This window comes from Brachypodium distachyon, chromosome 1, assembly GCF_000005505.3.
Source record: "Brachypodium distachyon strain Bd21 chromosome 1, Brachypodium_distachyon_v3.0, whole genome shotgun sequence".
In the NCBI taxonomy this organism is placed as follows: domain Eukaryota; kingdom Viridiplantae; phylum Streptophyta; class Magnoliopsida; order Poales; family Poaceae; genus Brachypodium; species Brachypodium distachyon.
In genome coordinates, this window is record NC_016131.3 from 56260889 (window position 1) to 56283292 (window position 22404).

The window sequence follows — 22404 nt, forward strand, 5'->3', positions numbered from 1 at the left end:
TTTGCACTGTTTAAATTTAAGTTTGAACATTTGAATCACAGTCAATTTACAGAATAGGGTTTAATACCATTTAATTCATAACTAATTATTTAGAAGTTCTTTTTAATTGAAACCAGTGCCCAAATATTTTTTTTATTTTCCTATGTCCATTGGGACAGAGAAATAAATATTTTGAATTGAAGTAAATGGCTGATGCCAATAAAACCTTATTTTAGGGTTTAAACCCTAGCCTTTGCTTTTTGTTTAGAACCCTATGCATTAATTTTAATTACCAATGCTTAGGAGCAGTTGATCACCCAAATAAAATAAACCAAATCATGTCACATTTTTTGCATTGCATCATGGCATATATTTTTGCTTTTGAGTGTATTGTGTGTTTATGTATGCATTGTTTGTATTGATTAGTTTTCTTAGAGAGCGAACTGTGTGATTGTCAAGAGTGCTTGAATACCAATTGCTATCAAGGCAAGTTCACTTTGACCATCATCCCATTATTTTATTACGCACTAGATTTTATCAGTTGCATTGTTAAGATTATTATTGTACCTATGCTAGCTATGATTCTCGTAGTAGTACAGGTTACCCTTGACATGTCCTTACCACCAATTGCCATCATAGTAGTAAAATGGTATGCTATGATAATATATGAGGGTGGTATTATGACAATGTGAAACTATTGAATTACAATATGGTTTTCCTAGTGTATGGCAAAACAAGTAATTCAATGAACCGTCCTAGGTGGGCTGCTTTGAGGAATTGGAGATTTATGCGACGTCGGGTCCATTTCTATGAGTCGTCTCGCCATTTCTATGGGAGCGCCTGCGTCGCAAATGAGGAATGCCACCCGGGGTAACTAGAGACTGGACTAGTTTCTTGTTTAATAGCTTCTAGTACAACCATATGGTATTATGGGCTCTCCCAGGATGGATGTAAGAAATATGAACCTGGATCTGAGGTGACATCGGTATGTAGCAGTGTAGGTTGGACGCGTCCCTCAGGTGGTTTGGGGGAATATGTTCTGAAAATTCCTGTAATCGATGTCATTGTTACTTTACCCTGAGGACAGCAAGGGATTAACACGTCGATTTCTTGTGGGTAAAGTGTACCACCTCTCGAGAGTGTCAAACTAAGTACTTAGCCGTGTCCCCGGTTACGGACAATTATGAGCAACTAGATATTGGGGCCGTAAGGAAGGTCTCACTCATTCCAATTTCTTAATACAATGAATGGATTGAACTGGGTAGGAGCATTGATGTATCTACTCAATTTGCCTAGGTTAATAGGAGCATGGGTGTTTCTACCCCGTGTCCAATAGAATTCAAAACTATTTGTTTAAAAGTGATAGAATTGAACAATGATGTTTTTATGCAAATGGCCAAACCCCTCCTAGCCAAATTATGCATGTACTTGGTAGTTCCTTTATAACTCTGGTGAACTTGCCAATACATTCAAATGCATTATGGCTGCAAATAACAATGCAGGTGGATCCGACGATGAGTGAGGTTCGTCGTTATGTTGTGGGTCATGTGCTTACATTCCAACATGCTCTCACCTTTGAGTAGTTGTGGCCCTTATGTTCTACCCTTTTCCGCTGCAGTATTTTGAAACATTGTTTTATGATGTTGAAACAGTATTTGTTTATGCTGGCCCAAGAGGTCATTCTAGGAACCGGAACTTCCGGCTGAACCTCCGGGTGCTGTCTTTTACTTTTCAAAAAACCGATTTTTGAGTTTGTTCCATGGAGGATGAGCATGCGCGGCGGAGAAGCAGGGGACCGAAGAGAAAATGATTCTCCTTCTGCCGAATTCTGATCTATCGGTCGGTTTGGCGAGTGCTCGGCTGACCGTCGATTCTCCTTCTGGCCCAACTGCCCAGCTATGCTGCTCTCTCTAGATGTGCTTGCTGCCTTGTTGGGCTTTAGAGTAGAGACGAATTAGAGTTGAGAATACTTAGAGGAGTCCAGGGGCTGGCTGCTTGGGTGAAACCGGATCGGATTCGGACAGATAATGCTCGTACCATATCCTTACCATATTTTTTATCGCATTCGGTAGCGGTACGAATATGGGTTCGGACGCGGAAACGGAAACGGAATATAGCGGATTATGTCGGAAACGGAAACAGTGCGGCAGCGGATCGGAACTGAACAAGAAACGGACAATAATGGACGGATAATACCTTCAGGACATAGTCTCACACACGCAGTACATATCATGTAGTAGTACATTTTTAAGGGTCTAAAACTCACAATTTTTTAGAACACATAGTCTCATATTCAGCAACATGTGCCATCATGCAACAGTCAACATGCATTCACCAGAGCAGTAGACAAAGTAGACAAAATAAATACTAGCGGTTGGGATGGGAGAGAGAGAACGAGCCAGAGAGAACGAGAGAGAGAGACCGAGCGAGAGAGGCGGAGAGAGTTCCTTCCGGGGCTGTGTCTAGGATAGGGCTAGTAATTTAGTATATGGGCCTTAGGCCTTAGTCCATGACAGGAGCAGCCCAACTTTAGCCCTGCAGTATTTTTGATTAAAAAAACTAATAATATGCTAATATTTACTGCCGGATCATCCGATCCGAAATCCGGATAATCCGTTATCCGTTGGATTATGCTTATACAGTATCCGGTTGAGATATCCGATATCCGAATCCGGATCCGACCGGATAGACATTTTCTCTTCCCCCGTATCCTGTGCCGCCGGATCCGGATCCGGATTTAGCCGGTTTTATTAAGGTCTCACCCGGTTTTATCAAGGCTTCACAAAATACAGTTTTTGTCAAGACTTCATTATTGTTTTATTGATGTTTTATTCTGGTTCCAATAAGATTTCACAAACTTCACAAAAAGGTACTTACAAAAAGCAACACTGGCATGAAAAATAAAAACTGAATTTAATGTAACAGAAATTACATAGTTGTGCTATTCATATTAATAGGCCAAGGGTACAAAGAGTGGTACAAATATATTCTCGTTGAGATTCTTATTGGAATGAGGAAAGAGAAACTCGTTTCCAGAAATAACACGACACACTTGCTTGGATACGATTGATAGGATCCAAGTTTATTGAACATGAATTAGCAACATGATCTCGGCCTTGGACATCTTGCATGCACATGCATGATTAGGCTGCAACCGATGCAACGGCAGCCTCAGTCCCGTTACAAAGACTCACACATGCATCGAAGCAGAGTTCCACGTTCTCTTCGCCGCGAAAAACTGGTGCAAAATAGTGGACATTATATATCTATTGGACACACAAAAAAAATTACAGTTCTATATGACAGAAATTAAAATTAATGTAGAGGTATATATATATACCATGGTTCATGTTGTCACACACGGTAGAGCTACATCCGATGTTGCAGTACTTAATGGCATCTGATTCACCTGCAATAGAAAATAACTGGCCGTCAATAACTTATTTGCAAGAGAAAATAAAAGAAGTGGGAAATGAAGACTGAGTTTTCTTTACGGGAGTCTGGGAGAAGATGCATAGAAGGATAGTCAGCTGGACATCTTTTGCCATCGATGTGTATACATCCACAAGTGCTTGCACAGGCTCCTTGGCTACCCCCAGCTTTACGGCAGGCGTTGTAGCAGAGTCTTGACGACGTGTTTTTGCAGCAACTCTTTCCCTCTACTTGGACCTGCTCCAGAACTAGCCCCAGTATGAGGATACAAATGATCACGCTCTTAAGACCATTGTTGCTTGCCATGGCTGGCCGGCTGGTTTTTATGTCTACTTGTTTCGATGGCTGGCTGGTTTTGATGGCTAGCTTGGATTGATGGATTGCCTGAGACTCGAGGCTCCTATTTATAGAGAGATGATGGTGTGTGGATCGTACAATAGAGTGTTGTAGGCATGCGAATCTCTCTCTCTCTCTGTGTCTTTCTCTCCGTGTAAAACACCCTTTAACTATAATTAACATGTTTTGACATTACACAGTGACATGAGATATAATTTATGTCCTTGGAGTCCTAGCTAGCTGTTGGGAATCGATCTGGGTATTGTGGGGAGGTCAGGGCCTGCATGCCTAAGCACCGTGCGCACCCGCGATTCCACTCTACTTGATGTTAGATGGTGCTGGCCGTGTTGGCCGTGTTCTTATTATACGGGGTGGCAGCCGTGTTGGCCGCGTCGTTGCCCACCACGCGGAGCAGCGCCTACCCCGGTCCCACCATGACATGCAACGTGATCCCTAATTAACCTACCTTAGGCCAAACCTAAACTTGTGCTTACTCTTGCGCTAATCTAATAAATTTTTACATTGATTACATGAATCACGGACATGATGTTCGAGGAGCTGGCCTAATATGCAGGGCCACACGGGACTCTCAGATGTGGATTTGTTCTCAGAGCTTGAATGCGTGTATGTTGTACCGATAACTACGGCCACCACGGCTGCCACATGTTAGGAAGAAAATTAATTAGGTGTTTCACCATCCTATTGTATTTTCTTGAATAAGTACATGTTATCGAATGAGTAAAATGAACCGCAGGTCCTAAAACTATTCGTGGTGTGTCGAATGAGTCCTAATTCTATCAAAGTGCATGTTTGGATCCTAATTCTTTGTAAGTTGTTCACGTGTGGTCTGATTCGAGCCCAAACCGCCGCTGACTGGCCAGATGGCAAGTTGACCGCTGCCACATCGGCCAAGGTCGTTGGGCGGGAGTTTTCCCGCCGTTCCTGCGGTCTGGAATTGTGCAGAAACCCCCTTATAAAAAATAGAGACTGCAGCTGGCAAATTCTCTCTCCTTCTTCTCTTTCTTCTTCCCATTGCTTGAGCCGTCCGCGCCGCCGGCCCCCTTCAAAGCTCGCCTGAGGGGAAATACTAGAATCGCCTGCCGTGTCACCTCTGCTCCGGGTGGGCTCGGGAAAATCGGGGAAAGAACCGCGAAATGAGTAAAATGAAAAGGTTGGGCCTATTTGCAATTTCTAGCGACCCGACATTTAGCCAGCCTGGCAGTCAACTTGCCACGTGGCTGGTCTCACCAGCGGCTCGGGCTCGAATACGACCACGCGTGAACAACTTACGAAGAAATAGAGTCCAAATATGCACTTTGATAGAATTAGCACTCACTTGGCACACCTCGAATAGTTTTAGGATCCGCGGTGTATTTTATTCATTCGATAATTAGGTGTTTCGCCATCCTATTGTATTTTCTTGAATAAGTACATGTTATCGAATTAGAGCTGGCGGTGCCACCCAGGCCAATGTCCAGCAGCAAGTCGAAGGCCATGCGGAGGTCCTAAAACATGAAGGTGGAGCCACTGTTGCAACAATGCGGCGGCGACAGGTGCTGTCGGTTGCTGCTACGCATAACATTGTTGTTGTGAAGGATGACGATGAAGATAGGTCGGTCATGTGACCTATATAGGCCGATGATCTGAGATTCGTCAAAGGTGTTTTATCGTGTCTTTTAGACGAGTTCTGAGGTAACACCATAGCGATAGCTATATGAAGACTTTGTTGTCTTTTTAAGTTGTAGTACTAATATCTAAGATCTAAACTGTCTGCAAAGGCCGGAAGAATGTTCACCTTTTTCAGAAAAAAATCTACATAATGCATTTGGATCTCCCAAGTATAATTTTGGATATGTGCCTAATGCCGGTGACCTGAGTCGGGTTGTACCTCCATGTGAGACTGGAAAGAGATTAGAAAAAATAAATATGTGATATGGCCACCAAATTTAAGCGCAGTCTATACTCTTCATCAAAGTTTAAAAACACTTTACTGCAGCTTTATTATGTATTTTAATCCAATCATGAAGCTGAAAATTTGTCTCCGATGAACCTATAAACCCTAGCTAGACCTTAACTTGTCTCTGTTCTGCTTGATTTATTTTTCTGCAAAATAGAGAAGGCATTTTGCTTGATGATTTGTTCGTTTCTTCGCTGAACCAATTGTGTTGGGACAGAACATAGTTTTTCCATTATTGAAATGCCCACTGCGCGGCTGTTTAAAAATGATCTTGCTATGAGATCGAAATGAATTAAATTAGAGATCTCATTAAATTAAGCTGCATACTTCTCACGTGACGCGATGACAATTCAATGAGCGGGATTACGTGGCTCTGCTGAGCAGAAGCACCATCGCGTGCGCGGGGTTGATCCAATCTGCGATATGATCCAGACGCCACCTGCTGCATTTCAGTTTTTTTATTTCTACTGAGATTTGTCGGTTTGGTCAAATTACGCACGAGATTAGATCCCTGTATAGTACAGCATCTTGTAGGAGGAGTACATATTTTTGAGCACATGCAACGAAGCAACATAACGCATAATTGTTTTTTCTTTCGGGTACAGGTTGTGTTGGTACTTGGTAGGGAGAAACTGATTGGAAGGAGGGCGATTTCTCTCCCTCTAACTCTCCTCCTAACATATTTTGGCAGACAAGTAAAACCGTGCACAACCTGCATGGTTTATAGGCAAGGAGCAATGGAAATGCATTGTACTAAAATCAACCAAAATATGTATTAGACGGAGGCAGGAACTGGAGATGAGGGCGCGGGGGCGCTGCGGTGAGCATCAATTTTCTTAAACCATTAGAAACTCACCGTGCGAATCAGGCGTTGTCGATTTTTGAGTTTGTTCCATGGAGGATGAGCATGCGCGGCGGAGAAGCAGGGGACCGAAGAGAAAACGATTCTCCTTCTGCCGAATTCTGATCTATCGGTCGGTTTGGCGAGTGCTCGGCTGACCGTCGATTCTCCTTCTGGCCCAACTGCCCAGCTATGCTGCTCTCTCTAGATGGGCTTGCTGCCTTGTTGCGCTTTAGAGTAGAGACGAATTAGAGTTGAGAATACTTAGAGGAGTCCAGGGGCTGGCTGCTTGGGTGAAACAGGATCGGATTCGGACAGATAATGCTCGTACCATATCCTTACCATATTTTTTATCGCATTCGGTAGCGGTACGAATATGGGTTCGGACGCGGAAACGGAAACGGAATATAGCGGATTATGTCGGAAACGGAAACAGTGCGGCAGCGGATCGGAACTGAACAGGAAACGGACAATAATGGACGGATAATACCTTCAGGACATAGTCTCACACACGCAGTACATATCATGTAGTAGTACATTTTTAAGGGTCTAAAACTCACAATTTTTTAGAACACATAGTCTCATATTCAGCAACATGTGCCATCATGCAACAGTCAACATGCATTCACCAGAGCAGTAGACAAAGTAGACAAAATAAATACTAGCGGTTGGGATGGGAGAGAGAGAACGAGCCAGAGAGAACGAGAGAGAGAGACCGAGCGAGAGAGGCGGAGAGAGTTCCTTCCGGGGCTGTGTCTAGGATAGGGCTAGTAATTTAGTATATGGGCCTTAGGCCTTAGTCCATGACAGGAGCAGCCCAACTTTAGCCCTGCAGTATATTTTGATTAAAAAAACTAATAATATGCTAATATTTACTGCCGGATCATCCGATCCGAAATCCGGATAATCCGTTATCCGTTGGATTATGCTTATACAGTATCCGGTTGAGATATCCGATATCCGAATCCGGATCCGACCGGATAGACATTTTCTCTTCCCCCGTATCCTGTGCCGCCGGATCCGGATCCGGATTTAGCCGGTTTTATTAAGGTCTCACCCGGTTTTATCAAGGCTTCACAAAATACAGTTTTTGTCAAGACTTCATTATTGTTTTATTGATGTTTTATTCTGGTTCCAATAAGATTTCACAAACTTCACAAAAAGGTACTTACAAAAAGCAACACTGGCATGAAAAATAAAAACTGAATTTAATGTAACAGAAATTACATAGTTGTGCTATTCATATTAATAGGCCAAGGGTACAAAGAGTGGTACAAATATATTCTCGTTGAGATTCTTATTGGAATGAGGAAAGAGAAACTCGTTTCCAGAAATAACACGACACACTTGCTTGGATACGATTGATAGGATCCAAGTTTATTGAACATGAATTAGCAACATGATCTCGGCCTTGGACATCTTGCATGCACATGCATGATTAGGCTGCAACCGATGCAACGGCAGCCTCAGTCCCGTTACAAAGACTCACACATGCATCGAAGCAGAGTTCCACGTTCTCTTCGCCGCGAAAAACTGGTGCAAAATAGTGGACATTATATATCTATTGGACACACAAAAAAAATTACAGTTCTATATGACAGAAATTAAAATTAATGTAGAGGTATATATATATACCATGGTTCATGTTGTCACACACGGTAGAGCTACATCCGATGTTGCAGTACTTAATGGCATCTGATTCACCTGCAATAGAAAATAACTGGCCGTCAATAACTTATTTGCAAGAGAAAATAAAAGAAGTGGGAAATGAAGACTGAGTTTTCTTTACGGGAGTCTGGGAGAAGATGCATAGAAGGATAGTCAGCTGGACATCTTTTGCCATCGATGTGTATACATCCACAAGTGCTTGCACAGGCTCCTTGGCTACCCCCAGCTTTACGGCAGGCGTTGTAGCAGAGTCTTGACGACGTGTTTTTGCAGCAACTCTTTCCCTCTACTTGGACCTGCTCCAGAACTAGCCCCAGTATGAGGATACAAATGATCACGCTCTTAAGACCATTGTTGCTTGCCATGGCTGGCCGGCTGGTTTTTATGTCTACTTGTTTCGATGGCTGGCTGGTTTTGATGGCTAGCTTGGATTGATGGATTGCCTGAGACTCGAGGCTCCTATTTATAGAGAGATGATGGTGTGTGGATCGTACAATAGAGTGTTGTAGGCATGCGAATCTCTCTCTCTCTCTGTGTCTTTCTCTCCGTGTAAAACACCCTTTAACTATAATTAACATGTTTTGACATTACACAGTGACATGAGATATAATTTATGTCCTTGGAGTCCTAGCTAGCTGTTGGGAATCGATCTGGGTATTGTGGGGAGGTCAGGGCCTGCATGCCTAAGCACCGTGCGCACCCGCGATTCCACTCTACTTGATGTTAGATGGTGCTGGCCGTGTTGGCCGTGTTCTTATTATACGGGGTGGCAGCCGTGTTGGCCGCGTCGTTGCCCACCACGCGGAGCAGCGCCTACCCCGGTCCCACCATGACATGCAACGTGATCCCTAATTAACCTACCTTAGGCCAAACCTAAACTTGTGCTTACTCTTGCGCTAATCTAATAAATTTTTACATTGATTACATGAATCACGGACATGATGTTCGAGGAGCTGGCCTAATATGCAGGGCCACACGGGACTCTCAGATGTGGATTTGTTCTCAGAGCTTGAATGCGTGTATGTTGTACCGATAACTACGGCCACCACGGCTGCCACATGTTAGGAAGAAAATTAATTAGGTGTTTCACCATCCTATTGTATTTTCTTGAATAAGTACATGTTATCGAATGAGTAAAATGAACCGCAGGTCCTAAAACTATTCGTGGTGTGTCGAATGAGTCCTAATTCTATCAAAGTGCATGTTTGGATCCTAATTCTTTGTAAGTTGTTCACGTGTGGTCTGATTCGAGCCCAAACCGCCGCTGACTGGCCAGATGGCAAGTTGACCGCTGCCACATCGGCCAAGGTCGTTGGGCGGGAGTTTTCCCGCCGTTCCTGCGGTCTGGAATTGTGCAGAAACCCCCTTATAAAAAATAGAGACTGCAGCTGGCAAATTCTCTCTCCTTCTTCTCTTTCTTCTTCCCATTGCTTGAGCCGTCCGCGCCGCCGGCCCCCTTCAAAGCTCGCCTGAGGGGAAATACTAGAATCGCCCGCCGTGTCACCTCTGCTCCGGGTGGGCTCGGGAAAATCGGGGAAAGAACCGCGAAATGAGTAAAATGAAAAGGTTGGGCCTATTTGCAATTTCTAGCGACCCGACATTTAGCCAGCCTGGCAGTCAACTTGCCACGTGGCTGGTCTCACCAGCGGCTCGGGCTCGAATACGACCACGCGTGAACAACTTACGAAGAAATAGAGTCCAAATATGCACTTTGATAGAATTAGCACTCACTTGGCACACCTCGAATAGTTTTAGGATCCGCGGTGTATTTTATTCATTCGATAATTAGGTGTTTCGCCATCCTATTGTATTTTCTTGAATAAGTACATGTTATCGAATTAGAGCTGGCGGTGCCACCCAGGCCAATGTCCAGCAGCAAGTCGAAGGCCATGCGGAGGTCCTAAAACATGAAGGTGGAGCCACTGTTGCAACAATGCGGCGGCGACAGGTGCTGTCGGTTGCTGCTACGCATAACATTGTTGTTGTGAAGGATGACGATGAAGATAGGTCGGTCATGTGACCTATATAGGCCGATGATCTGAGATTCGTCAAAGGTGTTTTATCGTGTCTTTTAGACGAGTTCTGAGGTAACACCATAGCGATAGCTATATGAAGACTTTGTTGTCTTTTTAAGTTGTAGTACTAATATCTAAGATCTAAACTGTCTGCAAAGGCCGGAAGAATGTTCACCTTTTTCAGAAAAAAATCTACATAATGCATTTGGATCTCCCAAGTATAATTTTGGATATGTGCCTAATGCCGGTGACCTGAGTCGGGTTGTACCTCCATGTGAGACTGGAAAGAGATTAGAAAAAATAAATATGTGATATGGCCACCAAATTTAAGCGCAGTCTATACTCTTCATCAAAGTTTAAAAACACTTTACTGCAGCTTTATTATGTATTTTAATCCAATCATGAAGCTGAAAATTTGTCTCCGATGAACCTATAAACCCTAGCTAGACCTTAACTTGTCTCTGTTCTGCTTGATTTATTTTTCTGCAAAATAGAGAAGGCATTTTGCTTGATGATTTGTTCGTTTCTTCGCTGAACCAATTGTGTTGGGACAGAACATAGTTTTTCCATTATTGAAATGCCCACTGCGCGGCTGTTTAAAAATGATCTTGCTATGAGATCGAAATGAATTAAATTAGAGATCTCATTAAATTAAGCTGCATACTTCTCACGTGACGCGATGACAATTCAATGAGCGGGATTACGTGGCTCTGCTGAGCAGAAGCACCATCGCGTGCGCGGGGTTGATCCAATCTGCGATATGATCCAGACGCCACCTGCTGCATTTCAGTTTTTTTATTTCTACTGAGATTTGTCGGTTTGGTCAAATTACGCACGAGATTAGATCCCTGTATAGTACAGCATCTTGTAGGAGGAGTACATATTTTTGAGCACATGCAACGAAGCAACATAACGCATAATTGTTTTTTCTTTCGGGTACAGGTTGTGTTGGTACTTGGTAGGGAGAAACTGATTGGAAGGAGGGCGATTTCTCTCCCTCTAACTCTCCTCCTAACATATTTTGGCAGACAAGTAAAACCGTGCACAACCTGCATGGTTTATAGGCAAGGAGCAATGGAAATGCATTGTACTAAAATCAACCAAAATATGTATTAGACGGAGGCAGGAACTGGAGATGAGGGCGCGGGGGCGCTGCGGTGAGCATCAATTTTCTTAAACCATTAGAAACTCACCGTGCGAATCAGGCGTTGTCGATTTTTGAGTTTGTTCCATGGAGGATGAGCATGCGCGGCGGAGAAGCAGGGGACCGAAGAGAAAACGATTCTCCTTCTGCCGAATTCTGATCTATCGGTCGGTTTGGCGAGTGCTCGGCTGACCGTCGATTCTCCTTCTGGCCCAACTGCCCAGCTATGCTGCTCTCTCTAGATGGGCTTGCTGCCTTGTTGCGCTTTAGAGTAGAGACGAATTAGAGTTGAGAATACTTAGAGGAGTCCAGGGGCTGGCTGCTTGGGTGAAACAGGATCGGATTCGGACAGATAATGCTCGTACCATATCCTTACCATATTTTTTATCGCATTCGGTAGCGGTACGAATATGGGTTCGGACGCGGAAACGGAAACGGAATATAGCGGATTATGTCGGAAACGGAAACAGTGCGGCAGCGGATCGGAACTGAACAGGAAACGGACAATAATGGACGGATAATACCTTCAGGACATAGTCTCACACACGCAGTACATATCATGTAGTAGTACATTTTTAAGGGTCTAAAACTCACAATTTTTTAGAACACATAGTCTCATATTCAGCAACATGTGCCATCATGCAACAGTCAACATGCATTCACCAGAGCAGTAGACAAAGTAGACAAAATAAATACTAGCGGTTGGGATGGGAGAGAGAGAACGAGCCAGAGAGAACGAGAGAGAGAGACCGAGCGAGAGAGGCGGAGAGAGTTCCTTCCGGGGCTGTGTCTAGGATAGGGCTAGTAATTTAGTATATGGGCCTTAGGCCTTAGTCCATGACAGGAGCAGCCCAACTTTAGCCCTGCAGTATATTTTGATTAAAAAAACTAATAATATGCTAATATTTACTGCCGGATCATCCGATCCGAAATCCGGATAATCCGTTATCCGTTGGATTATGCTTATACAGTATCCGGTTGAGATATCCGATATCCGAATCCAGATCCGACCGGATAGACATTTTCTCTTCCCCCGTATCCTGTGCCGCCGGATCCGGATCCGGATTTAGCCGGTTTTATTAAGGTCTCACCCGGTTTTATCAAGGCTTCACAAAATACAGTTTTTGTCAAGACTTCATTATTGTTTTATTGATGTTTTATTCTGGTTCCAATAAGATTTCACAAACTTCACAAAAAGGTACTTACAAAAAGCAACACTGGCATGAAAAATAAAAACTGAATTTAATGTAACAGAAATTACATAGTTGTGCTATTCATATTAATAGGCCAAGGGTACAAAGAGTGGTACAAATATATTCTCGTTGAGATTCTTATTGGAATGAGGAAAGAGAAACTCGTGTCCAGAAATAACACGACACACTTGCTTGGATACGATTGATAGGATCCAAGTTTATTGAACATGAATTAGCAACATGATCTCGGCCTTGGACATCTTGCATGCACATGCATGATTAGGCTGCAACCGATGCAACGGCAGCCTCAGTCCCGTTACAAAGACTCACACATGCATCGAAGCAGAGTTCCACGTTCTCTTCGCCGCGAAAAACTGGTGCAAAATAGTGGACATTATATATCTATTGGACACACAAAAAAAATTACAGTTCTATATGACAGAAATTAAAATTAATGTAGAGGTATATATATATACCATGGTTCATGTTGTCACACACGGTAGAGCTACATCCGATGTTGCAGTACTTAATGGCATCTGATTCACCTGCAATAGAAAATAACTGGCCGTCAATAACTTATTTGCAAGAGAAAATAAAAGAAGTGGGAAATGAAGACTGAGTTTTCTTTACGGGAGTCTGGGAGAAGATGCATAGAAGGATAGTCAGCTGGACATCTTTTGCCATCGATGTGTATACATCCACAAGTGCTTGCACAGGCTCCTTGGCTACCCCCAGCTTTACGGCAGGCGTTGTAGCAGAGTCTTGACGACGTGTTTTTGCAGCAACTCTTTCCCTCTACTTGGACCTGCTCCAGAACTAGCCCCAGTATGAGGATACAAATGATCACGCTCTTAAGACCATTGTTGCTTGCCATGGCTGGCCGGCTGGTTTTTATGTCTACTTGTTTCGATGGCTGGCTGGTTTTGATGGCTAGCTTGGATTGATGGATTGCCTGAGACTCGAGGCTCCTATTTATAGAGAGATGATGGTGTGTGGATCGTACAATAGAGTGTTGTAGGCATGCGAATCTCTCTCTCTCTCTGTGTCTTTCTCTCCGTGTAAAACACCCTTTAACTATAATTAACATGTTTTGACATTACACAGTGACATGAGATATAATTTATGTCCTTGGAGTCCTAGCTAGCTGTTGGGAATCGATCTGGGTATTGTGGGGAGGTCAGGGCCTGCATGCCTAAGCACCGTGCGCACCCGCGATTCCACTCTACTTGATGTTAGATGGTGCTGGCCGTGTTGGCCGTGTTCTTATTATACGGGGTGGCAGCCGTGTTGGCCGCGTCGTTGCCCACCACGCGGAGCAGCGCCTACCCCGGTCCCACCATGACATGCAACGTGATCCCTAATTAACCTACCTTAGGCCAAACCTAAACTTGTGCTTACTCTTGCGCTAATCTAATAAATTTTTACATTGATTACATGAATCACGGACATGATGTTCGAGGAGCTGGCCTAATATGCAGGGCCACACGGGACTCTCAGATGTGGATTTGTTCTCAGAGCTTGAATGCGTGTATGTTGTACCGATAACTACGGCCACCACGGCTGCCACATGTTAGGAAGAAAATTAATTAGGTGTTTCACCATCCTATTGTATTTTCTTGAATAAGTACATGTTATCGAATGAGTAAAATGAACCGCAGGTCCTAAAACTATTCGTGGTGTGTCGAATGAGTCCTAATTCTATCAAAGTGCATGTTTGGATCCTAATTCTTTGTAAGTTGTTCACGTGTGGTCTGATTCGAGCCCAAACCGCCGCTGACTGGCCAGATGGCAAGTTGACCGCTGCCACATCGGCCAAGGTCGTTGGGCGGGAGTTTTCCCGCCGTTCCTGCGGTCTGGAATTGTGCAGAAACCCCCTTATAAAAAATAGAGACTGCAGCTGGCAAATTCTCTCTCCTTCTTCTCTTTCTTCTTCCCATTGCTTGAGCCGTCCGCGCCGCCGGCCCCCTTCAAAGCTCGCCTGAGGGGAAATACTAGAATCGCCCGCCGTGTCACCTCTGCTCCGGGTGGGCTCGGGAAAATCGGGGAAAGAACCGCGAAATGAGTAAAATGAAAAGGTTGGGCCTATTTGCAATTTCTAGCGACCCGACATTTAGCCAGCCTGGCAGTCAACTTGCCACGTGGCTGGTCTCACCAGCGGCTCGGGCTCGAATACGACCACGCGTGAACAACTTACGAAGAAATAGAGTCCAAATATGCACTTTGATAGAATTAGCACTCACTTGGCACACCTCGAATAGTTTTAGGATCCGCGGTGTATTTTATTCATTCGATAATTAGGTGTTTCGCCATCCTATTGTATTTTCTTGAATAAGTACATGTTATCGAATTAGAGCTGGCGGTGCCACCCAGGCCAATGTCCAGCAGCAAGTCGAAGGCCATGCGGAGGTCCTAAAACATGAAGGTGGAGCCACTGTTGCAACAATGCGGCGGCGACAGGTGCTGTCGGTTGCTGCTACGCATAACATTGTTGTTGTGAAGGATGACGATGAAGATAGGTCGGTCATGTGACCTATATAGGCCGATGATCTGAGATTCGTCAAAGGTGTTTTATCGTGTCTTTTAGACGAGTTCTGAGGTAACACCATAGCGATAGCTATATGAAGACTTTGTTGTCTTTTTAAGTTGTAGTACTAATATCTAAGATCTAAACTGTCTGCAAAGGCCGGAAGAATGTTCACCTTTTTCAGAAAAAAATCTACATAATGCATTTGGATCTCCCAAGTATAATTTTGGATATGTGCCTAATGCCGGTGACCTGAGTCGGGTTGTACCTCCATGTGAGACTGGAAAGAGATTAGAAAAAATAAATATGTGATATGGCCACCAAATTTAAGCGCAGTCTATACTCTTCATCAAAGTTTAAAAACACTTTACTGCAGCTTTATTATGTATTTTAATCCAATCATGAAGCTGAAAATTTGTCTCCGATGAACCTATAAACCCTAGCTAGACCTTAACTTGTCTCTGTTCTGCTTGATTTATTTTTCTGCAAAATAGAGAAGGCATTTTGCTTGATGATTTGTTCGTTTCTTCGCTGAACCAATTGTGTTGGGACAGAACATAGTTTTTCCATTATTGAAATGCCCACTGCGCGGCTGTTTAAAAATGATCTTGCTATGAGATCGAAATGAATTAAATTAGAGATCTCATTAAATTAAGCTGCATACTTCTCACGTGACGCGATGACAATTCAATGAGCGGGATTACGTGGCTCTGCTGAGCAGAAGCACCATCGCGTGCGCGGGGTTGATCCAATCTGCGATATGATCCAGACGCCACCTGCTGCATTTCAGTTTTTTTATTTCTACTGAGATTTGTCGGTTTGGTCAAATTACGCACGAGATTAGATCCCTGTATAGTACAGCATCTTGTAGGAGGAGTACATATTTTTGAGCACATGCAACGAAGCAACATAACGCATAATTGTTTTTTCTTTCGGGTACAGGTTGTGTTGGTACTTGGTAGGGAGAAACTGATTGGAAGGAGGGCGATTTCTCTCCCTCTAACTCTCCTCCTAACATATTTTGGCAGACAAGTAAAACCGTGCACAACCTGCATGGTTTATAGGCAAGGAGCAATGGAAATGCATTGTACTAAAATCAACCAAAATATGTATTAGACGGAGGCAGGAACTGGAGATGAGGGCGCGGGGGCGCTGCGGTGAGCATCAATTTTCTTAAACCATTAGAAACTCACCGTGCGAATCAGGCGTTGTCGATTTTTGAGTTTGTTCCATGGAGGATGAGCATGCGCGGCGGAGAAGCAGGGGACCGAAGAGAAAACGATTCTCCTTCTGCCGAATTCTGATCTATCGGTCGGTTTGGCGAGTGCTCGGCTGACCGTCGATTCTCCTTCTGGCCCAACTGCCCAGCTATGCTGCTCTCTCTAGATGGGCTTGCTGCCTTGTTGCGCTTTAGAGTAGAGACGAATTAGAGTTGAGAATACTTAGAGGAGTCCAGGGGCTGGCTGCTTGGGTGAAACAGGATCGGATTCGGACAGATAATGCTCGTACCATATCCTTACCATATTTTTTATCGCATTCGGTAGCGGTACGAATATGGGTTCGGACGCGGAAACGGAAACGGAATATAGCGGATTATGTCGGAAACGGAAACAGTGCGGCAGCGGATCGGAACTGAACAGGAAACGGACAATAATGGACGGATAATACCTTCAGGACATAGTCTCACACACGCAGTACATATCATGTAGTAGTACATTTTTAAGGGTCTAAAACTCACAATTTTTTAGAACACATAGTCTCATATTCAGCAACATGTGCCATCATGCAACAGTCAACATGCATTCACCAGAGCAGTAGACAAAGTAGACAAAATAAATACTAGCGGTTGGGATGGGAGAGAGAGAACGAGCCAGAGAGAACGAGAGAGAGAGACCGAGCGAGAGAGGCGGAGAGAGTTCCTTCCGGGGCTGTGTCTAGGATAGGGCTAGTAATTTAGTATATGGGCCTTAGGCCTTAGTCCATGACAGGAGCAGCCCAACTTTAGCCCTGCAGTATTTTTGATTAAAAAAACTAATAATATGCTAATATTTACTGCCGGATCATCCGATCCGAAATCCGGATAATCCGTTATCCGTTGGATTATGCTTATACAGTATCCGGTTGAGATATCCGATATCCGAATCCGGATCCGACCGGATAGACATTTTCTCTTCCCCCGTATCCTGTGCCGCCGGATCCGGATCCGGATTTAGCCGGTTTTATTAAGGTCTCACCCGGTTTTATCAAGGCTTCACAAAATACAGTTTTTGTCAAGACTTCATTATTGTTTTATTGATGTTTTATTCTGGTTCCAATAAGATTTCACAAACTTCACAAAAAGGTACTTACAAAAAGCAACACTGGCATGAAAAATAAAAACTGAATTTAATGTAACAGAAATTACATAGTTGTGCTATTCATATTAATAGGCCAAGGGTACAAAGAGTGGTACAAATATATTCTCGTTGAGATTCTTATTGGAATGAGGAAAGAGAAACTCGTTTCCAGAAATAACACGACACACTTGCTTGGATACGATTGATAGGATCCAAGTTTATTGAACATGAATTAGCAACATGATCTCGGCCTTGGACATCTTGCATGCACATGCATGATTAGGCTGCAACCGATGCAACGGCAGCCTCAGTCCCGTTACAAAGACTCACACATGCATCGAAGCAGAGTTCCACGTTCTCTTCGCCGCGAAAAACTGGTGCAAAATAGTGGACATTATATATCTATTGGACACACAAAAAAAATTACAGTTCTATATGACAGAAATTAAAATTAATGTAGAGGTATATATATATACCATGGTTCATGTTGTCACACACGGTAGAGCTACATCCGATGTTGCAGTACTTAATGGCATCTGATTCACCTGCAATAGAAAATAACTGGCCGTCAATAACTTATTTGCAAGAGAAAATAAAAGAAGTGGGAAATGAAGACTGAGTTTTCTTTACGGGAGTCTGGGAGAAGATGCATAGAAGGATAGTCAGCTGGACATCTTTTGCCATCGATGTGTATACATCCACAAGTGCTTGCACAGGCTCCTTGGCTACCCCCAGCTTTACGGCAGGCGTTGTAGCAGAGTCTTGACGACGTGTTTTTGCAGCAACTCTTTCCCTCTACTTGGACCTGCTCCAGAACTAGCCCCAGTATGAGGATACAAATGATCACGCTCTTAAGACCATTGTTGCTTGCCATGGCTGGCCGGCTGGTTTTTATGTCTACTTGTTTCGATGGCTGGCTGGTTTTGATGGCTAGCTTGGATTGATGGATTGCCTGAGACTCGAGGCTCCTATTTATAGAGAGATGATGGTGTGTGGATCGTACAATAGAGTGTTGTAGGCATGCGAATCTCTCTCTCTCTCTGTGTCTTTCTCTCCGTGTAAAACACCCTTTAACTATAATTAACATGTTTTGACATTACACAGTGACATGAGATATAATTTATGTCCTTGGAGTCCTAGCTAGCTGTTGGGAATCGATCTGGGTATTGTGGGGAGGTCAGGGCCTGCATGCCTAAGCACCGTGCGCACCCGCGATTCCACTCTACTTGATGTTAGATGGTGCTGGCCGTGTTGGCCGTGTTCTTATTATACGGGGTGGCAGCCGTGTTGGCCGCGTCGTTGCCCACCACGCGGAGCAGCGCCTACCCCGGTCCCACCATGACATGCAACGTGATCCCTAATTAACCTACCTTAGGCCAAACCTAAACTTGTGCTTACTCTTGCGCTAATCTAATAAATTTTTACATTGATTACATGAATCACGGACATGATGTTCGAGGAGCTGGCCTAATATGCAGGGCCACACGGGACTCTCAGATGTGGATTTGTTCTCAGAGCTTGAATGCGTGTATGTTGTACCGATAACTACGGCCACCACGGCTGCCACATGTTAGGAAGAAAATTAATTAGGTGTTTCACCATCCTATTGTATTTTCTTGAATAAGTACATGTTATCGAATGAGTAAAATGAACCGCAGGTCCTAAAACTATTCGTGGTGTGTCGAATGAGTCCTAATTCTATCAAAGTGCATGTTTGGATCCTAATTCTTTGTAAGTTGTTCACGTGTGGTCTGATTCGAGCCCAAACCGCCGCTGACTGGCCAGATGGCAAGTTGACCGCTGCCACATCGGCCAAGGTCGTTGGGCGGGAGTTTTCCCGCCGTTCCTGCGGTCTGGAATTGTGCAGAAACCCCCTTATAAAAAATAGAGACTGCAGCTGGCAAATTCTCTCTCCTTCTTCTCTTTCTTCTTCCCATTGCTTGAGCCGTCCGCGCCGCCGGCCCCCTTCAAAGCTCGCCTGAGGGGAAATACTAGAATCGCCTGCCGTGTCACCTCTGCTCCGGGTGGGCTCGGGAAAATCGGGGAAAGAACCGCGAAATGAGTAAAATGAAAAGGTTGGGCCTATTTGCAATTTCTAGCGACCCGACATTTAGCCAGCCTGGCAGTCAACTTGCCACGTGGCTGGTCTCACCAGCGGCTCGGGCTCGAATACGACCACGCGTGAACAACTTACGAAGAAATAGAGTCCAAATATGCACTTTGATAGAATTAGCACTCACTTGGCACACCTCGAATAGTTTTAGGATCCGCGGTGTATTTTATTCATTCGATAATTAGGTGTTTCGCCATCCTATTGTATTTTCTTGAATAAGTACATGTTATCGAATTAGAGCTGGCGGTGCCACCCAGGCCAATGTCCAGCAGCAAGTCGAAGGCCATGCGGAGGTCCTAAAACATGAAGGTGGAGCCACTGTTGCAACAATGCGGCGGCGACAGGTGCTGTCGGTTGCTGCTACGCATAACATTGTTGTTGTGAAGGATGACGATGAAGATAGGTCGGTCATGTGACCTATATAGGCCGATGATCTGAGATTCGTCAAAGGTGTTTTATCGTGTCTTTTAGACGAGTTCTGAGGTAACACCATAGCGATAGCTATATGAAGACTTTGTTGTCTTTTTAAGTTGTAGTACTAATATCTAAGATCTAAACTGTCTGCAAAGGCCGGAAGAATGTTCACCTTTTTCAGAAAAAAATCTACATAATGCATTTGGATCTCCCAAGTATAATTTTGGATATGTGCCTAATGCCGGTGACCTGAGTCGGGTTGTACCTCCATGTGAGACTGGAAAGAGATTAGAAAAAATAAATATGTGATATGGCCACCAAATTTAAGCGCAGTCTATACTCTTCATCAAAGTTTAAAAACACTTTACTGCAGCTTTATTATGTATTTTAATCCAATCATGAAGCTGAAAATTTGTCTCCGATGAACCTATAAACCCTAGCTAGACCTTAACTTGTCTCTGTTCTGCTTGATTTATTTTTCTGCAAAATAGAGAAGGCATTTTGCTTGATGATTTGTTCGTTTCTTCGCTGAACCAATTGTGTTGGGACAGAACATAGTTTTTCCATTATTGAAATGCCCACTGCGCGGCTGTTTAAAAATGATCTTGCTATGAGATCGAAATGAATTAAATTAGAGATCTCATTAAATTAAGCTGCATACTTCTCACGTGACGCGATGACAATTCAATGAGCGGGATTACGTGGCTCTGCTGAGCAGAAGCACCATCGCGTGCGCGGGGTTGATCCAATCTGCGATATGATCCAGACGCCACCTGCTGCATTTCAGTTTTTTTATTTCTACTGAGATTTGTCGGTTTGGTCAAATTACGCACGAGATTAGATCCCTGTATAGTACAGCATCTTGTAGGAGGAGTACATATTTTTGAGCACATGCAACGAAGCAACATAACGCATAATTGTTTTTTCTTTCGGGTACAGGTTGTGTTGGTACTTGGTAGGGAGAAACTGATTGGAAGGAGGGCGATTTCTCTCCCTCTAACTCTCCTCCTAACATATTTTGGCAGACAAGTAAAACCGTGCACAACCTGCATGGTTTATAGGCAAGGAGCAATGGAAATGCATTGTACTAAAATCAACCAAAATATGTATTAGACGGAGGCAGGAACTGGAGATGAGGGCGCGGGGGCGCTGCGGTGAGCATCAATTTTCTTAAACCATTAGAAACTCACCGTGCGAATCAGGCGTTGTCGATTTTTGAGTTTGTTCCGATGGAGGATGAGCATGCGCGGCGGAGAAGCAGGGGACCGAAGAGAAAACGATTCTCCTTCTGCCGAATTCTGATCTATCGATCGGTTTGGCGAGTGCTCGGCTGCCTGTGGAATCTCCTTCTGGCCCAACTGCCCAGCTATGCTGCTCTCTCTAGATGGGCTTGCTGCCTTGTTGCGCTTTAGAGTAGATACGAATTAGAGTAGAGAATACCTAGAGGAGGCCAGGGGCTGGCTGCTCAGGCCGCTACGGGCCAACGCCCAGAGGCCTGGGAGGCGATTTGCCTTGGGCTTATAGTTTGTTATTGCTAAACTGTACTAAGCTGAACTTATTTTTTTTTTCGGGGGGGGGGGGGGGGGGCAGGATGTCGCCCTGCTCATCGCCCCTAAATCCTTCGCCGTTTGTATATGAAAGCACACTATACATATTTTCAAATACTTCTCACATTGTTTGTATTGTCCATAAGACTTCAGAAAGCCAGATTTTAAGGTGAATATCATACTCTAGGATGATAAATGCACCTAAGCTCATGGTCATCAATAAAATCCAATTTAGTTGCACTAAAACAAAACTGAGTTTAAAGTAACATAATCATGTAACACATGAAAACATGCATGTGTTAAGAGATTAAAACTGCAGTAACACATCATATGTGTTGCAAGGTAGATAGTAACAAATACTAGAGAAGATCCAAAAATGTGTTACTACGACATTTATATAGTAACATACAATTTTGTGTAACACATAATCATGTGTTGGTGTATAATGTTACGTGCTATGTAAATCAAGGGAGAAAACTAGAATAGTTGTAAGTCAATGTCATTCATAGGTGAAAAGTTATATATGGATGCAAATTGCTAATTATTTAATACATCTTAATTCACAATATGCTCAAACCAAGAACTTTCACACATAATATATTACTAATTCGTTAACCCACTTTAATGAGATGCAAATGTGGTTCTTAAATTACTAATCTCTTTTGCTTTCAAAATAATTAGAATCTAGTATTTTCTCATAATCCATATATGCTAGGCCCGCCGAGGTACAAAAAGAAGCATGCACAACTCAGAATCGAACCACTTCTTGTGTATCTAACTTCGGATATCTGGGCCACTTTGGTTCCGGATGAAGCACGCAGGGCCGAAGCAAGGAAAGCCTACGGGATCTGGCATGGCGCAAGGCTGATGTGGTAGGCACCAAGAATATCGCATCCATGTCTTAC

General features: G+C 43.8%; 4 protein-coding genes across 4 annotated transcripts; all 4 read right to left on the minus strand.

Moving 5' to 3' along the window:
- Positions 1–2873: 2873 nt before the first annotated feature.
- On the minus strand, positions 2874–3805 carry LOC112268586 (thionin BTH7-like). Its single transcript, XM_024457280.1, has 3 exons — positions 3474–3805; positions 3320–3388; positions 2874–3217 (listed from the first exon to the last, which is right to left on the minus strand). Exons 1-3 carry the CDS (start codon positions 3715–3717, stop codon positions 3123–3125), a joined length of 408 nt encoding a protein of 135 aa, XP_024313048.1. The 5' UTR covers positions 3718–3805; the 3' UTR covers positions 2874–3122.
- Positions 3806–7734: 3929 nt separating this feature from the next.
- LOC112269867 (thionin BTH7-like) lies at positions 7735–8666 on the minus strand. Its single transcript, XM_024457282.1, has 3 exons — positions 8335–8666; positions 8181–8249; positions 7735–8078 (listed from the first exon to the last, which is right to left on the minus strand). Exons 1-3 carry the CDS (start codon positions 8576–8578, stop codon positions 7984–7986), a joined length of 408 nt encoding a protein of 135 aa, XP_024313050.1. The 5' UTR covers positions 8579–8666; the 3' UTR covers positions 7735–7983.
- A 3929-nt stretch (positions 8667–12595) lies between these two features.
- On the minus strand, positions 12596–13524 carry LOC100841672 (thionin BTH7-like). Its single transcript, XM_024457287.1, has 3 exons — positions 13196–13524; positions 13042–13110; positions 12596–12939 (listed from the first exon to the last, which is right to left on the minus strand). The coding sequence occupies exons 1-3, from the start codon at positions 13437–13439 to the stop codon at positions 12845–12847; spliced, it is 408 nt and encodes a 135-aa protein (XP_024313055.1). The 5' UTR covers positions 13440–13524; the 3' UTR covers positions 12596–12844.
- A 3931-nt stretch (positions 13525–17455) lies between these two features.
- Positions 17456–18387, minus strand: LOC100841368 (thionin BTH7). The gene is made up of 3 exons (XM_003557540.4): positions 18056–18387; positions 17902–17970; positions 17456–17799 (listed from the first exon to the last, which is right to left on the minus strand). The coding sequence occupies exons 1-3, from the start codon at positions 18297–18299 to the stop codon at positions 17705–17707; spliced, it is 408 nt and encodes a 135-aa protein (XP_003557588.1). The 5' UTR covers positions 18300–18387; the 3' UTR covers positions 17456–17704.
- Positions 18388–22404: the final 4017 nt, after the last annotated feature.